This window comes from Olea europaea, chromosome 21 (assembly GCF_002742605.1).
Source record: "Olea europaea var. sylvestris chromosome 21, O_europaea_v1, whole genome shotgun sequence".
Lineage (NCBI taxonomy): Eukaryota > Viridiplantae > Streptophyta > Magnoliopsida > Lamiales > Oleaceae > Olea > Olea europaea.
The window spans coordinates 11,515,927-11,534,266 of record NC_036257.1 but is presented as its reverse complement, the minus strand read 5'-3'; the positions used below and the strand labels follow the sequence as shown (position 1 = coordinate 11,534,266).

Sequence of the window (18,340 nt, the reverse complement as noted above, 5' to 3'; positions counted from 1 at the left end):
TAGTTGAAGAGTATGATGTTTACGATACTGTTGTAGAATTTTGATGCTGAAGGGGAAAGTAAAAGTAACATAAAATTATTTATTCGAAAGCAGCTATTAATAGATAGAACATTAGTAGAAGAATCTTTGTTTTAATATCCAACCATACACTTGGTCTGTAAAATATCTTTTTGTATGGATGAGAATTAAAGTGAAAGAAAAAGTTAATGATGATTTATATGAAAAAGTTTTGCGTGGAAGGTTGGCACTATTTTTTTTCATTTGTATAATATCTATTTCACGTGTATATATATATATATATATATATATATATATACATACATGTAATTGATGATGGTTTATACGTTTAAAAGTTGTGCGTGGAAAGTAACGTACTATTTTTTGTCATTTGTAAAATATCTATTTCATGTAGATATATACTTAGAATTGAAAAGGCTTTTATAAAAAGTTGGTAGTTTTCTGTGTTAGTTTTTTACTGGTTCACGTGTTGATTTTGAAAAATATTACTTTATAATTTGCTAAAATGTAATACATTATGCTAGATTTACAAATTGGAAGAAGGATTGTTAATCCATATGTTTCAAATACGAGTGCTTCATGCATAATACATTTAGTAAGTAACTTTATTTATTCACTTTATTTATTAAGTAATTTTATCTATTCACGAAGTTGTGGGGAGCTTAACTTATATTATCATAAGTGTTATCAGGTTAAATGTTACTATCATTGTTGTTTGTCTTTTTTTTCTTTATTTTCTGTTGGATTTATGTATTTTGAAAAACTATTGTGTTCACTTATTACATTAGTAAGAAGAAAATTCAATTTATGGTCGAAAAATGTATGAATTGTATGAAAAACATTAGTTTTTAATTAAGTGAAAGAGTAAATAGAAAACTTCGAATCCAGGATGTTGGAAAATATAATAAAGGATACTAAGGTTGAACCATCATTTATTATAAACAAAAATTTGTATTTCAAGTACTTGAATACATCACCATGGATGTACTTCCCCTTAGTTTCCTCTTCATCATCAGCTAACTTCTCATTGTCGGTTTACCTTACCACAAAAAAGACGATAAATAGATTAGATATAGGACGTCCAACATTCATGCATTAATTGCCATAATGCATTCATTTATGAAGGACCAGAGTTAAAATAACATAGACAAAAGGATGCAAAAAGTCAAAAAGTACATATTTGATATAATTGAATGAATTTTTTATCTAAAGTTATATTAACTGAAGGCATGAACGAATGAAGATAGCAGATCTTATCCCTTGTTTGCAACAACATCAAGCATGACATGAAGATTATATGAAACGTAAAGCAGTCCAAACTATTATAGAAAAGAGTTAGAAGATATTTAGAAAATTTATATGTATGGTTTAATATCTATTGCAATAATCAACTTCTTATTTGTCAAAGAATATAAGTCATTCCTAACCTGAAGAGACCTAGAAAGGTAAAAAAATGTCAATGCTGAATTAGATATAATAGTGACAAGGCAAGGCGAAAATTAGCCAAATTGATCTTCACACATACTGAACCAGTGATCACTAAATTTCACTAATACTGTGTCTAATATTCTACAAATAATAAATTGAAATTACATAACATTTCAAAGAGAAATGTCGTACGCGAATTATACTTACAAATGTTTCAATTCCTATAGATTATTTCGAATTAATTTCAACAATTCAGAAGAAGAAGAGAAATTAGGGCTAGCTAATGTTTTTTTTTTTTAAGATGGAATTATGAATTAAAGTTTTCGGTAGCAAATTGTCTTTGGCTAGAGAAGAATATATATCGTATAAAAAAAATTATTAGACCCTTAGTATAAGAATTACTTTGCCAGATGGATTTGGAGATACGATGGAAAACACTTAAAATGCTTCCTAGATGAACAGTAGACGTAAGATTCCATTTTTTAAAAGAGTAGGAATGTAAAGAATAAGCATCTTGAAAATTTATCTTTTCATATGTTCATCATTCGATTAATAAAAATTGAAAATATCATATACTAAGAAACATAACAATATAGCATAATGCAAGGAAACATATCATCATATAATTCAATCCAAATTCCATCTTTGCATATTTATCAGCATTGAAAGTGAATATATTTTCGACCATGTAAGATTAATCGTCTTTAGATATAGGATGACTGTAATCCTACTCTGAAAAAATAACATTGTTGGTTAGAATTTAGATTAATAATAAAATTAGTAAAAAAAATTTTATTAAGTTTCCCAAAAAATCAATTCATGCATTGATAAAGAAATATGTAATGTATATATAATAAAAATAGTTGCTCACAAAATTTTTTGTTCACCGAACAAAGTTAGATGATTAAATAGGAAAGCGTTAATGTACACACACCAGTTTTGTATATTCTATCAAGAAGAATAATGTTAAATTCACTCAAATATTTCCTAACGTTGCACGAAGTAAAGGGAAAGCATAAAATGTTCATTGAATTCTAAAAGATCATCAAACCATCTCTATGTAAAACTTAATTAGAACAAGGAATATTATTGGACTATCGAAATTAAAAGAAACTTATGTATTATTGATCTTATTGTATAAAATCAACAGAATTCAAATATATAACATTAGCATATTTTTAGTTCAAGATGATTTGTTAAAATTGAACATTTCATGATTCACTTGCATAAATGAGATTTATTGACCAATTGAAACATAGTTTAAACAAAAGGGAAAAATATAAAATATGATTAGAATGTAACGTACCAAGTAGGTCATGACATTGCCAAGAGTTGGGTTTTATGGTCAAATTTATGAAAGCACCTTGCCCCATAACTACCACAAGCATTGCATGGCTCTGATTTATCTGAGTTTCAGTAGTAAGCTTCTGTATCAAGTTTTCACCTATTTTCATATTCCCAAATTTTAAAATTTGATTTCCAAGCTGTAAGCCATCTGCTGTTGCTGAAGATCCTTTTGTAATTTCATCAACCATTGCAAAAGGTCTGCTAAAGCGAACAACTACCCCCATGTCCATACTATTATTACCTCCAGCAACAGGATTCCTAAAAGACGTAGGTGTGCTTAAATTAACACCATGTTGAGCATTTAATCCTGCAACCACACCTAGAGAAATTAAGATAATGCTTTAAGTAACTTGCATAAAGTAGTGTATTAGACTAATTCATTATAAAAGCAAAAAATCAGATTATAAATAGCTGATGACAAAGCCATAAATCGTATTTTACACATCATTTGTAAGCAATTGAAGTACAATTCTGTTAGTGTACAAGTAGAACCAGCAAGAAGCAGAAGCAGCAAAATGATTTCAATAAACCATGAGCTTCAAAAGGAAAATCAAGCATTAGTCTCCCTATTGATAGAATTACAATAGCATAAAACTGTCCAAGAATTAGAACGTATGATGCACAAAGGGCAGACATATTATATTTAAGACTTAAATTTAGGGAACTTATAATATTCATAGAGAAACTAATTTTTAACAAATCTATCTCACAAACTAATTGACATCAATTAGATTATTAAAAGAAAATCAAAAGGATTAGAAATCCAGTTGAATCAATCAAGATTTAGAACACCATAACAAATCAACATAATTGAATTAAATCCTCATCAACAACTCAAAAGGTTTCCGAAAACTAAACTAAAAAAGAAAATTATTGGCTACAGCGTTCTTCCTCTTCTTTTTCGTTATTAATATGTTCTTCTTTATCAAATAAGTTTGACAGCCTTCGATTCTTCTGCCATTTACTATAGTGACCATCGTCGTCATATACTCTTCATTATCACCTTCCTCCGCTAACTCGAAAAGAAAAAAAGAAGAAGAAGAAGAAGAGCTAGGCCCTTACCGTAAACAAAAGTTGAATAATAGAAAAAGCCTCATTCTTCCATTGCCAAGAACATAGACAGTGTATTTCAAGTGTACTTCAAATGGATCTATCCTTTAGCCGTCGGGTTGCAAAATCTGAAAGTTTGAGAACAAGGGCAAGAGTTTTGAGAAAGCAAGCTAGAGTTTTGTTTAGGGTTAAGAAAGGAGATTATGTTTCATTTATTCAAAAAAAATGTGAAATATAGAAAAAACGGTTGCGGAACAGTGGGTGTAAACGGCTGTGATATAAATGAACAGTAATATAAACCCCCTCTTTTAAGAAGTAGTAGAAATAGTATTAATTACATATATCTTAAATGTGAAAGACTGTAAAATATATGAGGGGAAACAACTTGAAGTTGATAATAAGTGAATCTGAAATTGAGTTTCCATAAAATCCATAATTATACTAATTTTATTTTTTTTTGACAAAGTTGAACATTGTAATAATTGGCATAAGAGTACATTTTAACTGATGGAAGAATATTTATGTGACAATGTGAAACTCTTTAGGGTAAATATACTCTAAAAATAGAGAAATTACTTTTTATTTTGAAATTTTACTAAAGTAAATTAGTTATCGATCTGGCAAACTATTAAACTAACACTAAAAAATTTGAATCATACCTTTTGCAAATGCAGGTTGTAATTGAAGCTGTCATTAGTGATTCCATTGTACACATGTAGCAAAGAATTAAAAAGAACTTTTCATTCCCGATAATGAAACCTGTGAAGTTTTTTTATAGCAAATGCAAAGAATGAAAAAAATAGTAACGACATAATTTTTCATGTATTTAAAATTGAGGAAACTATTGTACGAGAACATATTATAAAAATTTCTCGAAAATAAAAAATATACCTGTTCAAACATTTTAGGTATATGAATGTATAAAAGAAAGAATTTCCTTGTACACAACATTTTTAGTACATGTATTATGTGAGTTGTCCATGCTTGATGGTTTCAATAAAACTTTTAGAGATGTGCTCGTTGTTGCTCTTGATAATGCTACATATAGCTGACCATGGCAGAAAATTGGTTCTGGAAGATATAGACCGACAAAATCAAGTGTTTGACCTTGTACTTTATGTATTGTCATTGCAAAACACGGTCTAATTGAAAATTGAGTTCTCTTAAATTGAATTGAGTTTCGATCACTTTGAAGAGGTATAAAAGGGATCCTTGGTAAGAAAACATATTTCCCACAATACTCACCAGTTGTAATTTCAGCAAGAATTACGTTTTTCTCAAATTTTCGACAAGGCGTGTTCCATTGCATAATCCTTCAGAAGGATTAATATTCCGTAATAACATTACAGGACAATTTACCTTAAGTTTCAATTCATGCGGTGGAATACCATTTGGTGTCAAAGTATTCAAGAAATCTTCGTGCAAGCTTTGTTCCGATTTGTCAATTGCTTCATCAAAACTATAGTATGTGGAAAAATCATCGGGAATTTGTTCGAGTAAAATCTTGTTAATATAATCAACACATTCATTCGTAGGTGTAAGAATAACTCTATTTATCATATTATGTAAATTGTCAACATATGCCTGTATATTTGGAAAAACATGATGTATCAAAATTTTTAAAGATGTGATTTCATCTTCAAATGGTAGAATTATACTATTCGGAAGCATAATGCACTTACAAGTATGTTCTTCTTCTGTTCCATTTCCAATTCTGAGTAAGTAAGTGCAGAACATAGGATCTGATTTTGCCCTCATATTCTCAACCAATGGTAAACGTAAATAGGAAGGCCATAGGCCTGAAAAGACCAAGCTAGCTTTCATTACATCATCTTTTTTCCCTCTCGGTACCATTGAAAGAACTTGTCGAAAATCTCCTCCAAAAACTATCACTTTCCCACCGTAAGGCAAGTTACAATCAGTAATATCTCTAAGCATTCTGTCTACAGCTTCAATAGCGCAACGATTTACCATAGGCGCTTCATCCCAAATTATTAACCCAGACATTTTCAACATTATTCCTAAAGCTGATTGCTTGCTAACAGAACAATTCACTTCACCAATTGTTTCTAAAGGAATTTTAAATCTTGAATGAGCTGTGCGACCTCCAGGTAACAGAGACGCAGCGACTCCAGAGGACGTTGTTGCCAAAGCAATGAAATGTTGACCTCTTACAGCAGTTAGAAGTGCTTTGTATAAAAAAGTCTTCCCCGTTCCCCCTGGACCATCAATGAAGAAAGTACCACTTGAGTCATTTTTTACTTTTTCCATAACTTTATCATATGCAAATCGTTGTTCTTTATTGAATTTCTCTACACAATTAAAGTCTCGTTGAATATTAAAATTCATTGTTTCCTCTACAATCATTCTTGCCAATCTTTGAGTCTCATCTATATTTACAAGGAATGAAACTATTCCATAATCATTTATATTTTTTCTTGACGATTCTAATATAGAATTGATGTCTTCCAAAGCTTGTATTTCAGCATCTTTAACACATATGTTTCGATGTACATAATCATCAATCATATAGGCTTTATATCTATCCCACAATAACTTTGGATGATTAGGGTTGCAAAGTGTAAGAAGTGTAGCAAAAAGACGTCTTAAAGAACTGGGCATTTTGTAAATAATGGCTTCAAATAGACATTCTTCACAATGGTTGTCTCCTTTTAACAAACCATGTAAAAGTACTGGTTCTCGATATGTATTGACTGTTACTCCATTTAAAGTTTTAAAACTGTCATATGATGTTGGACCTTTAATATGATTCAGAAGAACACGAAGGAAATATCGTTCTCCTTCGGATGGATTAACTGTCACGATTCGCCCTATAACAATGTGTTGTTTTCTGGGAGTCCAAGTTTTTTCAGTTGCATTCCACACAAAATGTGTTGGAAAATCTCGATACAATAGCGTTCAAATAAATTCATTTACTTCATTCATCCGAAAAAATTCAGTTAGCATTGTTCTTCTCGTATACTCATTTCCAATAATAACAGATAAATCATCTTTACTATTATAAGTTACGTACTGATGATCTTTAATATGAAGTTGTAAAGCGTAAACAGTAGGATAAATTTCTGACAAATTAAAAGAAAAAATTCTCCACATAGCTTCAGGTGGAGATATCCATCTAGCTGATTGATAAGCAAAAATTTCATCAATTTTTTTATCTGTTTCATTTCTACCTATGAAACAATTAATACGATCATGTCCTTTATATACATATTTGTACAAATATTTTAATGCTTTAATAGAAGAACATACTTCAACGTTAATCTGACAGTCAAATTTTGCACTTAAATAAGGATTATATGGTACAACCCACCGATTATCTAACATTTGGCCTCTTACTTTAATAGAAATACCATTATCACGACGTCTATACAAGGGATATGAATTATCACCAAATATAGTACTGTTACAATAATCCTTAGGATATTTATTTTTACAACCACTACTTGCCAACATACATACGTTTTTTGGATTAAGGTTTCCACAAGGGCCATGCATATTGTGTTTTGCAATTACAGAATGAAGATGCAAGTATTTATTCTTATCGGGAATTTCACATGACACTATCATATCAACTTGTTCAGCACAACAAATTTTATGGGCAGAATTGAAAATCAATAATAAATGGGCATGAGGGAGCCCTCTTTTTTGAAATTCAATCATGTATATATGAGCAACAACTGAACCAAAAATATTTTCTTTGTATAAATCGTTCTTTAACTCTTCCAATTTTGCTCTAAATATACGTGCAATTAAATCTGGTCGATTTTGAACTTCGTCATTGTGTTTGAGTTCTTACATAATTTTTGGCCAATTTGAATTACATGTTATAGTTAGAAATATATCTGGTTTTCCATAACGTTGGACGATAGCCATTGCATCTAAATATCTTTTAAGCATATCTCTAGGCCCACATGTGAAAGTTTGTGGTAGAACAATCTTCTTTCCAATTTTTGACCCTCTTGTTTCCCCATTTTGAACACTATCCACAATACCTTGATAAAGTTCAGCACGAATTTGTTTCTGATTGCTACGAAAATAGTCTAATCTGGCAGTTTCAATTTTAACATACATATCTACAACATATTGTTGAAAAAGTCTACCAGTATGAAGCAACACAGACTTACTAGAAGGCCTAATTTGTAACTTGTAAGAATAGTACTCGCGGCAAGAAACCTATGATCGTTTCCTCATTCCATTGAATACTACATAAGGATAAAAAAAAATGCGGCAAGAAACCTGTGATCGTTTCCTCATTCCATTGAATACTACATAAGGATAAAAAAATGCATCTTACACCCATTTGGAACATTTAATTTATATGAATTAGTAAACATATAAAAAAGTTTAATAGCAAACCTTGAGCCTCTTTTGCAATGATTTCAGTTGCAAAATTTACTGTGCTAGGAAAAGCTACGCAATCGGGTAAATTCTGAGTTTCAAAATATGTTTTTTTGTATCTCTGAATACCTTCATGCCAACCAGGTTCTCCAAATGGGAAAAGTAAAGGGTATTGCAAAGGATCATAACAACCATAATAATAGTGAACCTTATGTGAATCACCAGAATGACCATATATAGTAATATCACGAACACACATATTTGCATTGTCATCATCCTCAACCCATACAGCGGCTACTTGAGATGCTGAAGGAGTATTGAAGACTCTTTGATCAAGTCCAGGATCGCATCTTATTTGTATTCGATGGTCGTGCAAATTGGTCATATTACTTAAAGACCTAAAGAATCTAGTATACGGATTTACTTTCAAGATTTCAATCAAAATGATCAAAGTAGATTCAACAAAATTTTCTGAAATTTTCATACGATTTTCAACTTCGTTATTCGTATCATAAAAATATAATTGCATATAAGAAGGCTGATTATTTTTCGGCAGAAGTTGATTTACATAATGATATACTTGTCCCTGAATTATGAATGTGTAAATACCTTTATACGCTCTTAAAAGGTCTATATCGCACTTTACACCAAATGAAGTGAATGCAAAATGGTTATTATATCCACGTGAAATTTTCTTAAACTCCATGCATTCAGGTTCTTTAGAAGTAAATAAATTATACAATTCAGTTGGTGAATCAGGCATATAAAATTTAACTTTTCCATCAGAGCAACAGAACCCTTTAGTTTCTCTATAAAATTTTCGCGCACCACAATGTTCACAATTGTTCCATGTCGGTAATACATATGCATTAGTAGGTATGTTTAATAGGTTAGAAATCCCTCGTACTTTAGAATGAACAATATTAGTACGTGCTTGATTTGAAGTAGAAGCCTGAAAATTAGGATGCAACGTGGAATTATTTATTCTTTTACGACGATCAACGCGTGGGCTTTGAACTCGATTCCTCCTATTCGCCTGTCTTTAGTTTTGTTGTTGGCGAATAAAAGCAGCATACGATTCAGTTGCATTTTGAGAAGTACTATCAATGTTCGAAGAATCCATGGGGAAAAGATCTTCACCTCTAGTTTAACGAAAGCAAAGAATTTTCATTTTAGTGAATGAAATAATTAAAAAATTAATAATACTACTAAGTTTCCACAATAGGAAAAATATTCGATAGACACAAGTGAACCAAACTCTCACAATATTAAAAAACATGCATAAAGCTGAAGTTTAATAAAAAAAAAATTGTTTACTTCAAAGCAATAGCAATAAATATAAACATTGTTGACTGAACTATTGATGAAATAAAATTTTAATAAGACTTATATGATGTAAAAGCAGGAATAAAAGATTAACATTTTTATATGATTCTTGTAAAATTAATAGTTTTTTTTAAAAAAAAACATAAATACTATTGTAATGTTGTAAAAGTTTTTGCTATACTACTACCGAAGAATAAGAAAATAAAGACTTCTAAAAAGAAAATATTTTTCATCTATAAATTTAGTGGTTTTGCTTCCACCCAATCAACCTACATATGCAATCTATTTCTAAAGTTATAATGTAAGTAATTTATCAACAATCATAAACTTAATAAATTCATAAGTGGACGACTGGAAATACACAAAAGAATTCGAGCAGCAAGTAATAAAAGATTTCCATCTATGAATTTCTGCCTTAATAAGCTCTAACAAAGTATCTTTTTCAATGAAAAAGTATGGTACTCTAGCTTCTCTCTTGGAACATTCGAAATTCTAATTCAAAGCAACCTACAGAATAAATTTCCCTATAAATACACTTCCATTATAACTATTTAACTTAGACAAGACTTCTATCTACCACGGTCATCTATCAATTTATAAAAAATCAAAGCATGGCACTAAATACTACACGGCGCCTTCAATTCAAATTTTATTCATCTTTAAAGTTAATATAAATCTACATGTCCCCAACACATATATTTTAAAGAATTTTTAAAGTTCATACAAAGTTAAGCGTTTTCAACTTAAATAATTTTCATATTAGACAAGAATAAGAAAAAAATATCTGTAGTCTACATACTAAAGGAAGAAACTGGTTACGTGTGAAATTGTGCCAAACATAAACAATAACTTGGACAATCTCCTCTCTTATAGTAAAGGCAGATACTATTTTATTATTATATACTAATTAAATAAAATATATTCTATACGAAAAAAAGTAATCCCCTCTCCTCACACACGTAAACATGTATGTATGTAAATGTGTATAATTTTCACATCTATATAATTTTCACCCTCTATTAACATTTTTTTTTTGCGTCCAGTGCAATTTCATTTTCTTCTACAGTGAATGAAAAATGGAGTGAAATAGTGATTTGAAATTGTTGAAGTTGGCTATGAATGATGATAGTTGATTCCTCACTAGCTTCGAAACGGCGAAAATTCATGACCTTCAACCTCATGAACCATGATATGTAAACGTAGATATATTTTCATGCATGTACAGAAACGAGAACATACCTTATATGGAGCTAAAGGAAGACGAACCCAGCTAGATTTTCATCTACAAACAAAGGAAAACTACGTACCTTAAATAAATAGTAAGAAAATAAAAAAAGAAATACACAAAAAAGAAAAATTATAAGAAGAACATACCCAAAATAATTGTTGCAACTTCTAGAATTTTCTTCTCCACTATTGATGACGAGAAAATACGAATTAGGCTAAAGGCAAAAGCGAATAATGGTAGAAGGACGACCTTTTTTTTTCAGAGAAAACAAGATTTTGGGGAGAATTCGTTCTGCAAAACAATGGCTAGAATTTAGAAAGAGAAGGATTGAATTGATAGAAGAGTATTGTGCGAAATTTATGTGGTAAGAAAAAAAATAAACAGCACACGACATTTTACTTCAAATGTGGGTCCCATTCATTAATGTTTGGACAACTATATTTTTTAATTCCCATATCACCCTTAACATTAATATAGGTATGGAAATTAGTGTGTAGTTAGAAAGTGAAGGGTAATTGTGCCAAATTGTTTATTAAATAGAGGGTATAATATTACTTTTGATATCTCAATTATGTGGGAAAAAGGACAATCATCTAATAACTTTGCTATATACCTCGGGAATGCACGTTTTCAGATGTCAAGAAATCAACAAAATCAACTACACTTCAATAAGTCAAAAAAATCAACTACTTTAATTATTCCTCACGAGAGGAGATGGATGTGAGACAATACAAAAGCAAGAAGACGCAGACTATGCGGTCTCAAAAAGAAAACGTGACTCATTTTGGGGACCAACCAACTGTAGCAAAACCAGATATGTAAATAGAGCAAGTGTGAAAACCAGCGTGACATGAATGAATAGTAAAGAAAGCCCCTCTTTTAAGAGAGTAAAGATTAGAATTGGGGTGTGACCCGACTACATAGGAATCTGATTCAAAGTTTATTTGATAATTATAGTTGAAATTCAATTGGGAGTTTTGTGTTGGACTTAAAAGTTCAAGTTAATAATGAACAAAATTCAGAAACTTTCCGGAGCACACAATAGAATTTTTTCCTAAAAATAACTGAAAGAAGAAAGACAGACAGACCTACAGGTATCAAATTTCCCCCTCTTGTCAAAAATCTGATTTTTATTGAATGGCGAGCACCCCAGAATGGGAATCCAAGAAAAAAGAATATAAATGAAAAGAGTCTTCAAGAAAAAAGCCATGAAAGGCAGAGCGGAGTTTATGGAGAGAGGGACCCACTCTTTTGAGTCATTCGAGCGGTTAGATTAATTCTGGGTCGATCTTTTGGCTTGCAAGTTGATTTTCAAAGCGAAAATAGCATGTTAGAGATCTTAATTAGACTTATGAGCAGCTGTATTTATAGGGTTATCGAGTGAGGTGAGCCATTAGTCGGTTGGACATGCAATTAGGCGAGTTGACTTGAGCTCGCTCGTAATTTAACTACAAAATGCAATTCTTAACAAAAAAGCGAGTGGCTCGTGAGTCAGCTCCACTTGCTTATAAGGATGAGATCTTAGAACGAGCCTAGCCTAACTTTCTTAAGGTGAACAGGGTCGTGCTAGGCTCGCCCCATTCACCAGTGCGAGCTAGCTCGCTGGACGAGCCACTCTATTTAAAACTTCTACAAATTTCTCTCTTGTTCTTCTTTCTTCGGTTTTTTCTGTTTTTCTTCTTTGTATTGTATCCAGTTATTTATTAATTTAAGTCTAGATTAATGTTCCTTTTATTTTCTAGCCTCATCAGATTTTTAAAATTCTATCCAGGAATAATTTTAAAAAGCAATTCACATCATCGCCCTTCAAATTTCTGTTTGGTTTGAGTTTTCTTTTTGAAACTTACAAATATTGCATTCTTCTCACTGAATGCAGCATTTGGGAATATTACATTACCCTTTAGATTTAACTTCGATGACTTCAAAATTAAATAGACAAAGCAGAAATAATAGATATGGGTTACAAGTCAGTTGACATATTCTTGTAGGAATAAATACTAATGGGCTTCCCAAATATAAAGGATTCGAGATACAAATTCATACCTAATCAAATCCCCGTAGAAAGTTCAACAAAAGAGGTGTAAACAACACTTCTATCAACACAAAACGCGCAAAAATTTATAAGCAAGCAAGATTTCTAGGTAAAAAGAAGTGATGGTCGAGAGGTGAAGAATGTACAAATAAAAACAGGAATTCATATTGATGGGGTCAAAGGGCTGTTTATACTTTATTCGTCTATAAGTCAAACAATGTATAATCTCTCATATGAAATGAAAATTCTTTTCCTTTTTTCCTTTTTGTCCTCTTGAAGGAGCAGGTTGGAGAGCGAGGTGTGTGATTCTTGCATAGGTAGAGTAGTCGTCAACTTTCTAACTCTTTGAATATGAAAATGATGGTGGAGACTGCTTCAAGCTCGAAATGTCAAACTGTTCCAGGAATCTCTGGTCTGCAAGTCTAGCTTTGTCAGCTGCATATCTCAGATACTCGTCAAAAATCGTGGACAGGCACCAATTCTGCAATTTTCTTAAGCACCCAACAAGGCAACCAGTTCGGTGCTTCATCACACGTACCCATATTAGTTTATGAATATTCACGGATCTATTATTGGAGAATATAATAGTGAAATGATAATATTATAATTAGTACCTTCCCCCTTTTGCAGTGAATGAGAAGTGGACGATTCCGTGCATCTACAAGAAAATTCAAGAGCAAGACTTAGAAACATAGCAAGGGAAAAAAAAGTAAAAATGTTAATCTGCAATTCGGAAATTGAAGTGTCACCATACCCAGCACCAACTTTAATGCATCACGAATCAAATCCTCAGGGATATTTACAAATGGTTCCTGCACATTATATAATTCAGGCTCTAAAATAAAATTGTGTACCACATGAAAAAAACTAAAATTGAGCAAGTTAACTCAACTGAGAGATATCATAGTTGCATTAAGTAATAGCTAAAGCTTTAAAAATGAACATCAAAAGGTATTTCAACAAAGAGTGCAAATAGCATATTTGGTCCCCAACCTTTCAAGAAGGTTGCAGGTCTACCCTCAACCTTTAAAAGTGAAATCAAACATCCCAAACATTTGTCCTCTTCTTTAAATAATTAAAAATAATTCAGAAAAAAAAAATTAACTAAAAAATTATAAGACTTTGAAGTGTCATCTTCCCTGATCACCCCACATATCCTCCCACCCTAATCCAAATCTATGCCACCACGTTTCTTCTGCCACCATCCCCACTTCACCCAACCCCAACCCACCAATATTTTTCATCTTCCTGACTTCCCGTCATACATATATGGCAGCCATCAATTCACCGCCCTCAGTTTCACCAATAATCCCGACTAAAATTTCACAAAATATCCCCAAACCCATCTATTCAATTTCACTTCAAAATCATCTAACTCTTGTCCTCATTTTCACTTTTCACCATCATTGAAGTGAAAGGACCGCTCACGGTTCCTTCTTCAAATCCTGCAACAATATTCGTACATCTCAAGTGCCCAAGAATTTGTTTGATGTGGAAATTTTATTGCATTCTTAGCTCACAACACTTTGTAGTGTAAAGAAATTTTTTGCTCAAGCAGAATGTAATGTTTTTAACTGATAAATGCTTAAAGGTGCAAGATTTGAAGCAAAAAGTACCACAATCCATCGTTTTTCACTTCTTTTATAGTTTTGCTTCAATTTTTAGGCCAATTCTCTAAAACCTAGAACCTATTGTTCTGCTTCAAAGTCTTCATTACATTTTTCCCAGCATCCACAAAATTCTTGGTGGGTGATATTTTTAACACTAAAGAGAAGCTTGAGTCACAGGTCTATAAGTTTTTGGAAGGTGCTATTTTCCTTTCGATTGTACTATATGTATATAATAGGTTTACATAATGGTTTGCATACACATGATACGGTGAAATATGATTGAATCAAAACTTCTTCAACCAAATAAAAAAAATATTTCCCATTTTCTTTTTGACATTTCATCTGTACGTAAACCATTATACAACTGCTCATGTACTAGTAGCATTATTCTTTTCCTTTTGTATACCTTCTTGCCCATTCCACCCATTTGTTACACTCTAATTTTCATAGTGAAAAAATAGGTTTTTGGGTTAGAAAAATTTGGAATTTGAGTTGATGAAATTCATGAAAAGATAATAATGGCCAGTGGTGGTGTTGGACGGAGGTGATGGCTGGTGGGGATAAAGTGAAGTGAAGAAGATAAACGATTTGGGATTGAATCTTTTTGTTATTTATTGTTTTTCTTTTGTTAGTTTCCTTTTTAATTACTTAAAGAGAAGGGAAAATATGTCCTCTCACTCGACTTTAATGTACAAATTGGACGGATTCTGTGAACAGGGACGAACCGTGCCTATTTCGTGGGGATGTCTGGTACCATTTTTAAAGGTTGGGGTAGATCTGCAACATTTTTGAAAGGTTGGGGGACCAAATATATATTTCTACCAAAAAGAATTGAATATCAAACTATGATTCACAAAAGTTTCCACCAACTTGACAAGAACAGGAAAAATACTCAAATGCTTTTCAGTTATGTAATTTTCTTATTAGAACTATTTCACATTGGGAATGGAAGAATCCATAGTTTTACTGGTAATGAAGAATATTTAGTAGTATATGTATACATAACTGCTTTTCCTCACAACCACTAATCAATTATAGGTAAATGAACAGAAGTAGTAGAGGAAACTTGCTTCAGCTCATCAAATATTTAGCTTCTAAGAAGAACCAATGGAAACCTTGGAGAAATAATAAAATTCTCAAGAATTGAGAAATAACTCCATGAAATCTGAACAACACAGACCCCCCACTTTTATGCAAAAATTATGCCCAACTCTAAACTCGTGACCAAGGAACAAAGCGGACTGGAATCTTACAAATAGGGCCTAAGTAACTAGCAAACAAATTCTAAGGAACAACCTAAAATGATAATTTAGTCCAAATTTGGTAAGCTTAAGCAGCAAGCAATTTGTGGCAATAGCCTACGGCGTTCGTGACTCTATATGACTGATGAAGAAAGTAAAAGAATGATAAAGATGAGATGCCTAAAAACAATAAAATGTAAAGCACTTGAATCGAGCTCCCAATAGCCACACCAGTTTCTCCTCCTCTTTTTCCAATTATCTAGAACTACCATTTTATTTTTAAACTGATGCACTTATACCTACAGAATTTCACGGTTTGGGACATTTTAGTCTATTTATTCACACAATTCAAAAAATCAAAATCATACTATAACTCAAAGGGAAAAACTTGGTCATAACAAATCAACTTGTTTCCCACATGCAAACTTATGTGTGAAATAAAAATGGGACCTTGGATCCTTCTATGCCGAACTGAAAAAGCCTAATGCCGTTTGCATTGAGAAATTTCATATTTGCTTCAGGATAGGGCTCTGGGCACAAGTATCTACAATAACACCAGAGCATCAATTTCAAATTTTTTTCACCAGAAATTAAACAAAACAATAAAGAGATGATAGAAATAATCTTACATGATTGAACGAAGGCCTAGGGTTTTCAAAAACGGGAAATTAGGCGAGTCGGGGAAGCCGGATCGAAAAACCCCGTAATCTACCATCGCGAAATTCAACGGCGGAACGAAGAGAAGTTCTTCCGATTCTACATTGACTGCAGTACCGTTTTCCGCTGTCGCATCCTCTACGGCGTTTCCGATCGTCGCGTGGCAAATTGGTCGCTGACAACTACACATTCTCATTAATGTCGCGCCAAAAATTGCATGATCATGTAGAGATTTAACAGAAATATATAGAGGAAGTTTGATATATGTATTAAATTGTTGAAGCAGTAATGGATTAGAATGGTTTGATTCTGGGTATCTTGGAGGATCCAGTTGCCAAAAGAGAAGGGGGTGCAAAAAGTGCCAGGGTATAAAAAAAGAGTGAATCAAATACATATCCAAATGGCACCATCTATTTGTTTTGTGCAATATAGGTATAATTTACTAGGATTTCACCCTTTGTACACCAAGCCTTACATTTCGATGTACAGTTCCCTCACATAAAAAGAAGGATCTATGCTCAAGAATTATGCTATGTATCTAGAATAATGTACACAAAGTATTACCCCTCACATGAAGGGACCCACATTTAATAAAATATTTGTGGGTCTCCCTCCATGTGAAGGGGTATAATCACAATAAATTGTACAGGGAGAATAATCATATGCCCAATTAATGTGCGGGGCTGCATACCAAGTGTAAATGTAGCTTAACCCAATTTACGAGGAATTATATCGTGTTCATCTTAAATAACTTGATATAAATTTGAATTAAATTTATCATTAGTAAATAAATTAATATGTTATGACAGCTATTTAACATAAAAATGATATGTGCAGTATTTGATTTTGACATAAATTAAAATTTCTATCAAACATGAACTAAGCATAGATGACGTAATGTTAATTCGTATTAAATTTATTGTTGACAAATAAATTAATATGTAATATCATCTGGTTTAAAATAACATGATATGTCATGTTAACTATGCTTAGTAATATCTTGATCTAATAAAAAATTAAAAATAATATATGATATATTAAATTGAAATAATGTTGTTAAGCACCAGTTTGTTTGTCATTAAGTGACAAGTTCAATAAAAGTGACATTCTATGCAGTCTTAAATCATTAAATTGATGAAATCATGTTACTTGTACATTGAGTTTGACATCATTCTTTACATTGTGTCATGAGACGACATCACATTGGACAATTTGAAAATAAAAAACACTTTCCCGTCAACAATTATTTTGAAAACAAGAGAATGTCAAGAATAATGTCAAAATGTTAATGTACAGTAGCATGGTTGAAATTGATATCAATTTAATGAACCCAACAGTTACAAATCTCAATGTTCTTTTGAAGTTATTTCTTAACCACCACTGAATTTTAGTGAACAGTCAAATCTTTTTGACGTTGATTTTTATCCTCAATCTCTCTATATTTGAACATTAACGATTTTGCAAATGATCTGAAATCACAAATACGGAACTGATCGATTGGAAGACATATTTGAAAGGCCTTTTTAGTTAAGTAAAAATCGGGTTTTAATATATTTTGATAAAAGTTGATAAAATGTGTGATTAAAAAATTAATAAATATTGTAAGTTCTATAAAATATGTTATTAAAAATAAATTTGAAAAAAAAAAAGAGTTTTAAAAAATAGGGACCAAACAAGGATATAACACAATGAATGTGCAAGAACAGAGAAACGGAGGGTCATAGATTTATCATGGGCCATGAAAAATGAAAGTCGTGTTCAATCCATCTAGTTTCAAATATTGGGCGTAATCAAATTTTGGCGTCGTTGTCCAGGAGACGGTACAAATAATTAAAGAATTTTTGAGCAAAAGGGTGACTTCGTTTATCTTTTATCTTTTTAGTTTGTTGTTTATTTTTAATTGTATTTTATTATTTCTCACATTTTTGCATTTTTGTGCTTTATGAATAGGTATCGAAACGAGCAAGGGACTTCAACTAGAGTTTGAATCACTTTCTAACCCTCTTTTTGATTCTACATCTGTAGACACGAGCATCACATTACA

General features: G+C 31.7%; 3 protein-coding genes across 7 annotated transcripts; all 3 read right to left on the bottom strand.

The window, feature by feature from the left end:
* Nucleotides 1–2,911: 2,911 nt before the first annotated feature.
* LOC111370120 lies at nt 2,912–7,188 on the bottom strand. The gene is made up of 6 exons (XM_022991824.1): nt 7,035–7,188; nt 6,827–6,926; nt 5,114–6,583; nt 3,277–3,329; nt 3,035–3,112; nt 2,912–2,991 (listed from the first exon to the last, which is right to left on the bottom strand). Exons 1-6 carry the CDS (start codon nt 7,186–7,188, stop codon nt 2,912–2,914), a joined length of 1,935 nt encoding a protein of 644 aa, XP_022847592.1.
* A 41-nt stretch (nt 7,189–7,229) lies between these two features.
* LOC111370651 lies at nt 7,230–11,384 on the bottom strand. 4 transcript variants are annotated; one of them, XM_022992472.1, is made up of 5 exons: nt 10,903–11,384; nt 10,768–10,827; nt 8,221–9,344; nt 8,101–8,129; nt 7,230–8,037 (listed from the first exon to the last, which is right to left on the bottom strand). In XM_022992472.1, exons 3-5 carry the CDS (start codon nt 8,963–8,965, stop codon nt 7,657–7,659), a joined length of 1,155 nt encoding a protein of 384 aa, XP_022848240.1. In that variant the 5' UTR covers nt 8,966–9,344; nt 10,768–10,827; nt 10,903–11,384; the 3' UTR covers nt 7,230–7,656. The 4 variants fall into 4 exon arrangements, 2 of the variants coding, with proteins under 2 accessions (XP_022848240.1, XP_022848239.1); XM_022992471.1 differs by having other exon boundaries at nt 10,768–10,810; XR_002698468.1 differs by lacking the exon at nt 8,221–9,344 and having other exon boundaries at nt 10,768–10,810.
* Nucleotides 11,385–12,716: 1,332 nt separating this feature from the next.
* Nucleotides 12,717–16,692, bottom strand: LOC111370650 (probable tyrosine-protein phosphatase At1g05000). Of its 2 annotated transcripts, none has more exons than XM_022992469.1 (5): nt 16,269–16,692; nt 16,090–16,183; nt 13,543–13,600; nt 13,403–13,446; nt 12,717–13,311 (listed from the first exon to the last, which is right to left on the bottom strand). In XM_022992469.1, exons 1-5 carry the CDS (start codon nt 16,688–16,690, stop codon nt 13,126–13,128), a joined length of 804 nt encoding a protein of 267 aa, XP_022848237.1. In that variant the 5' UTR covers nt 16,691–16,692; the 3' UTR covers nt 12,717–13,125. The 2 variants fall into 2 exon arrangements, with proteins under 2 accessions (XP_022848237.1, XP_022848238.1); XM_022992470.1 differs by having other exon boundaries at nt 13,154–13,279.
* Nucleotides 16,693–18,340: the final 1,648 nt, after the last annotated feature.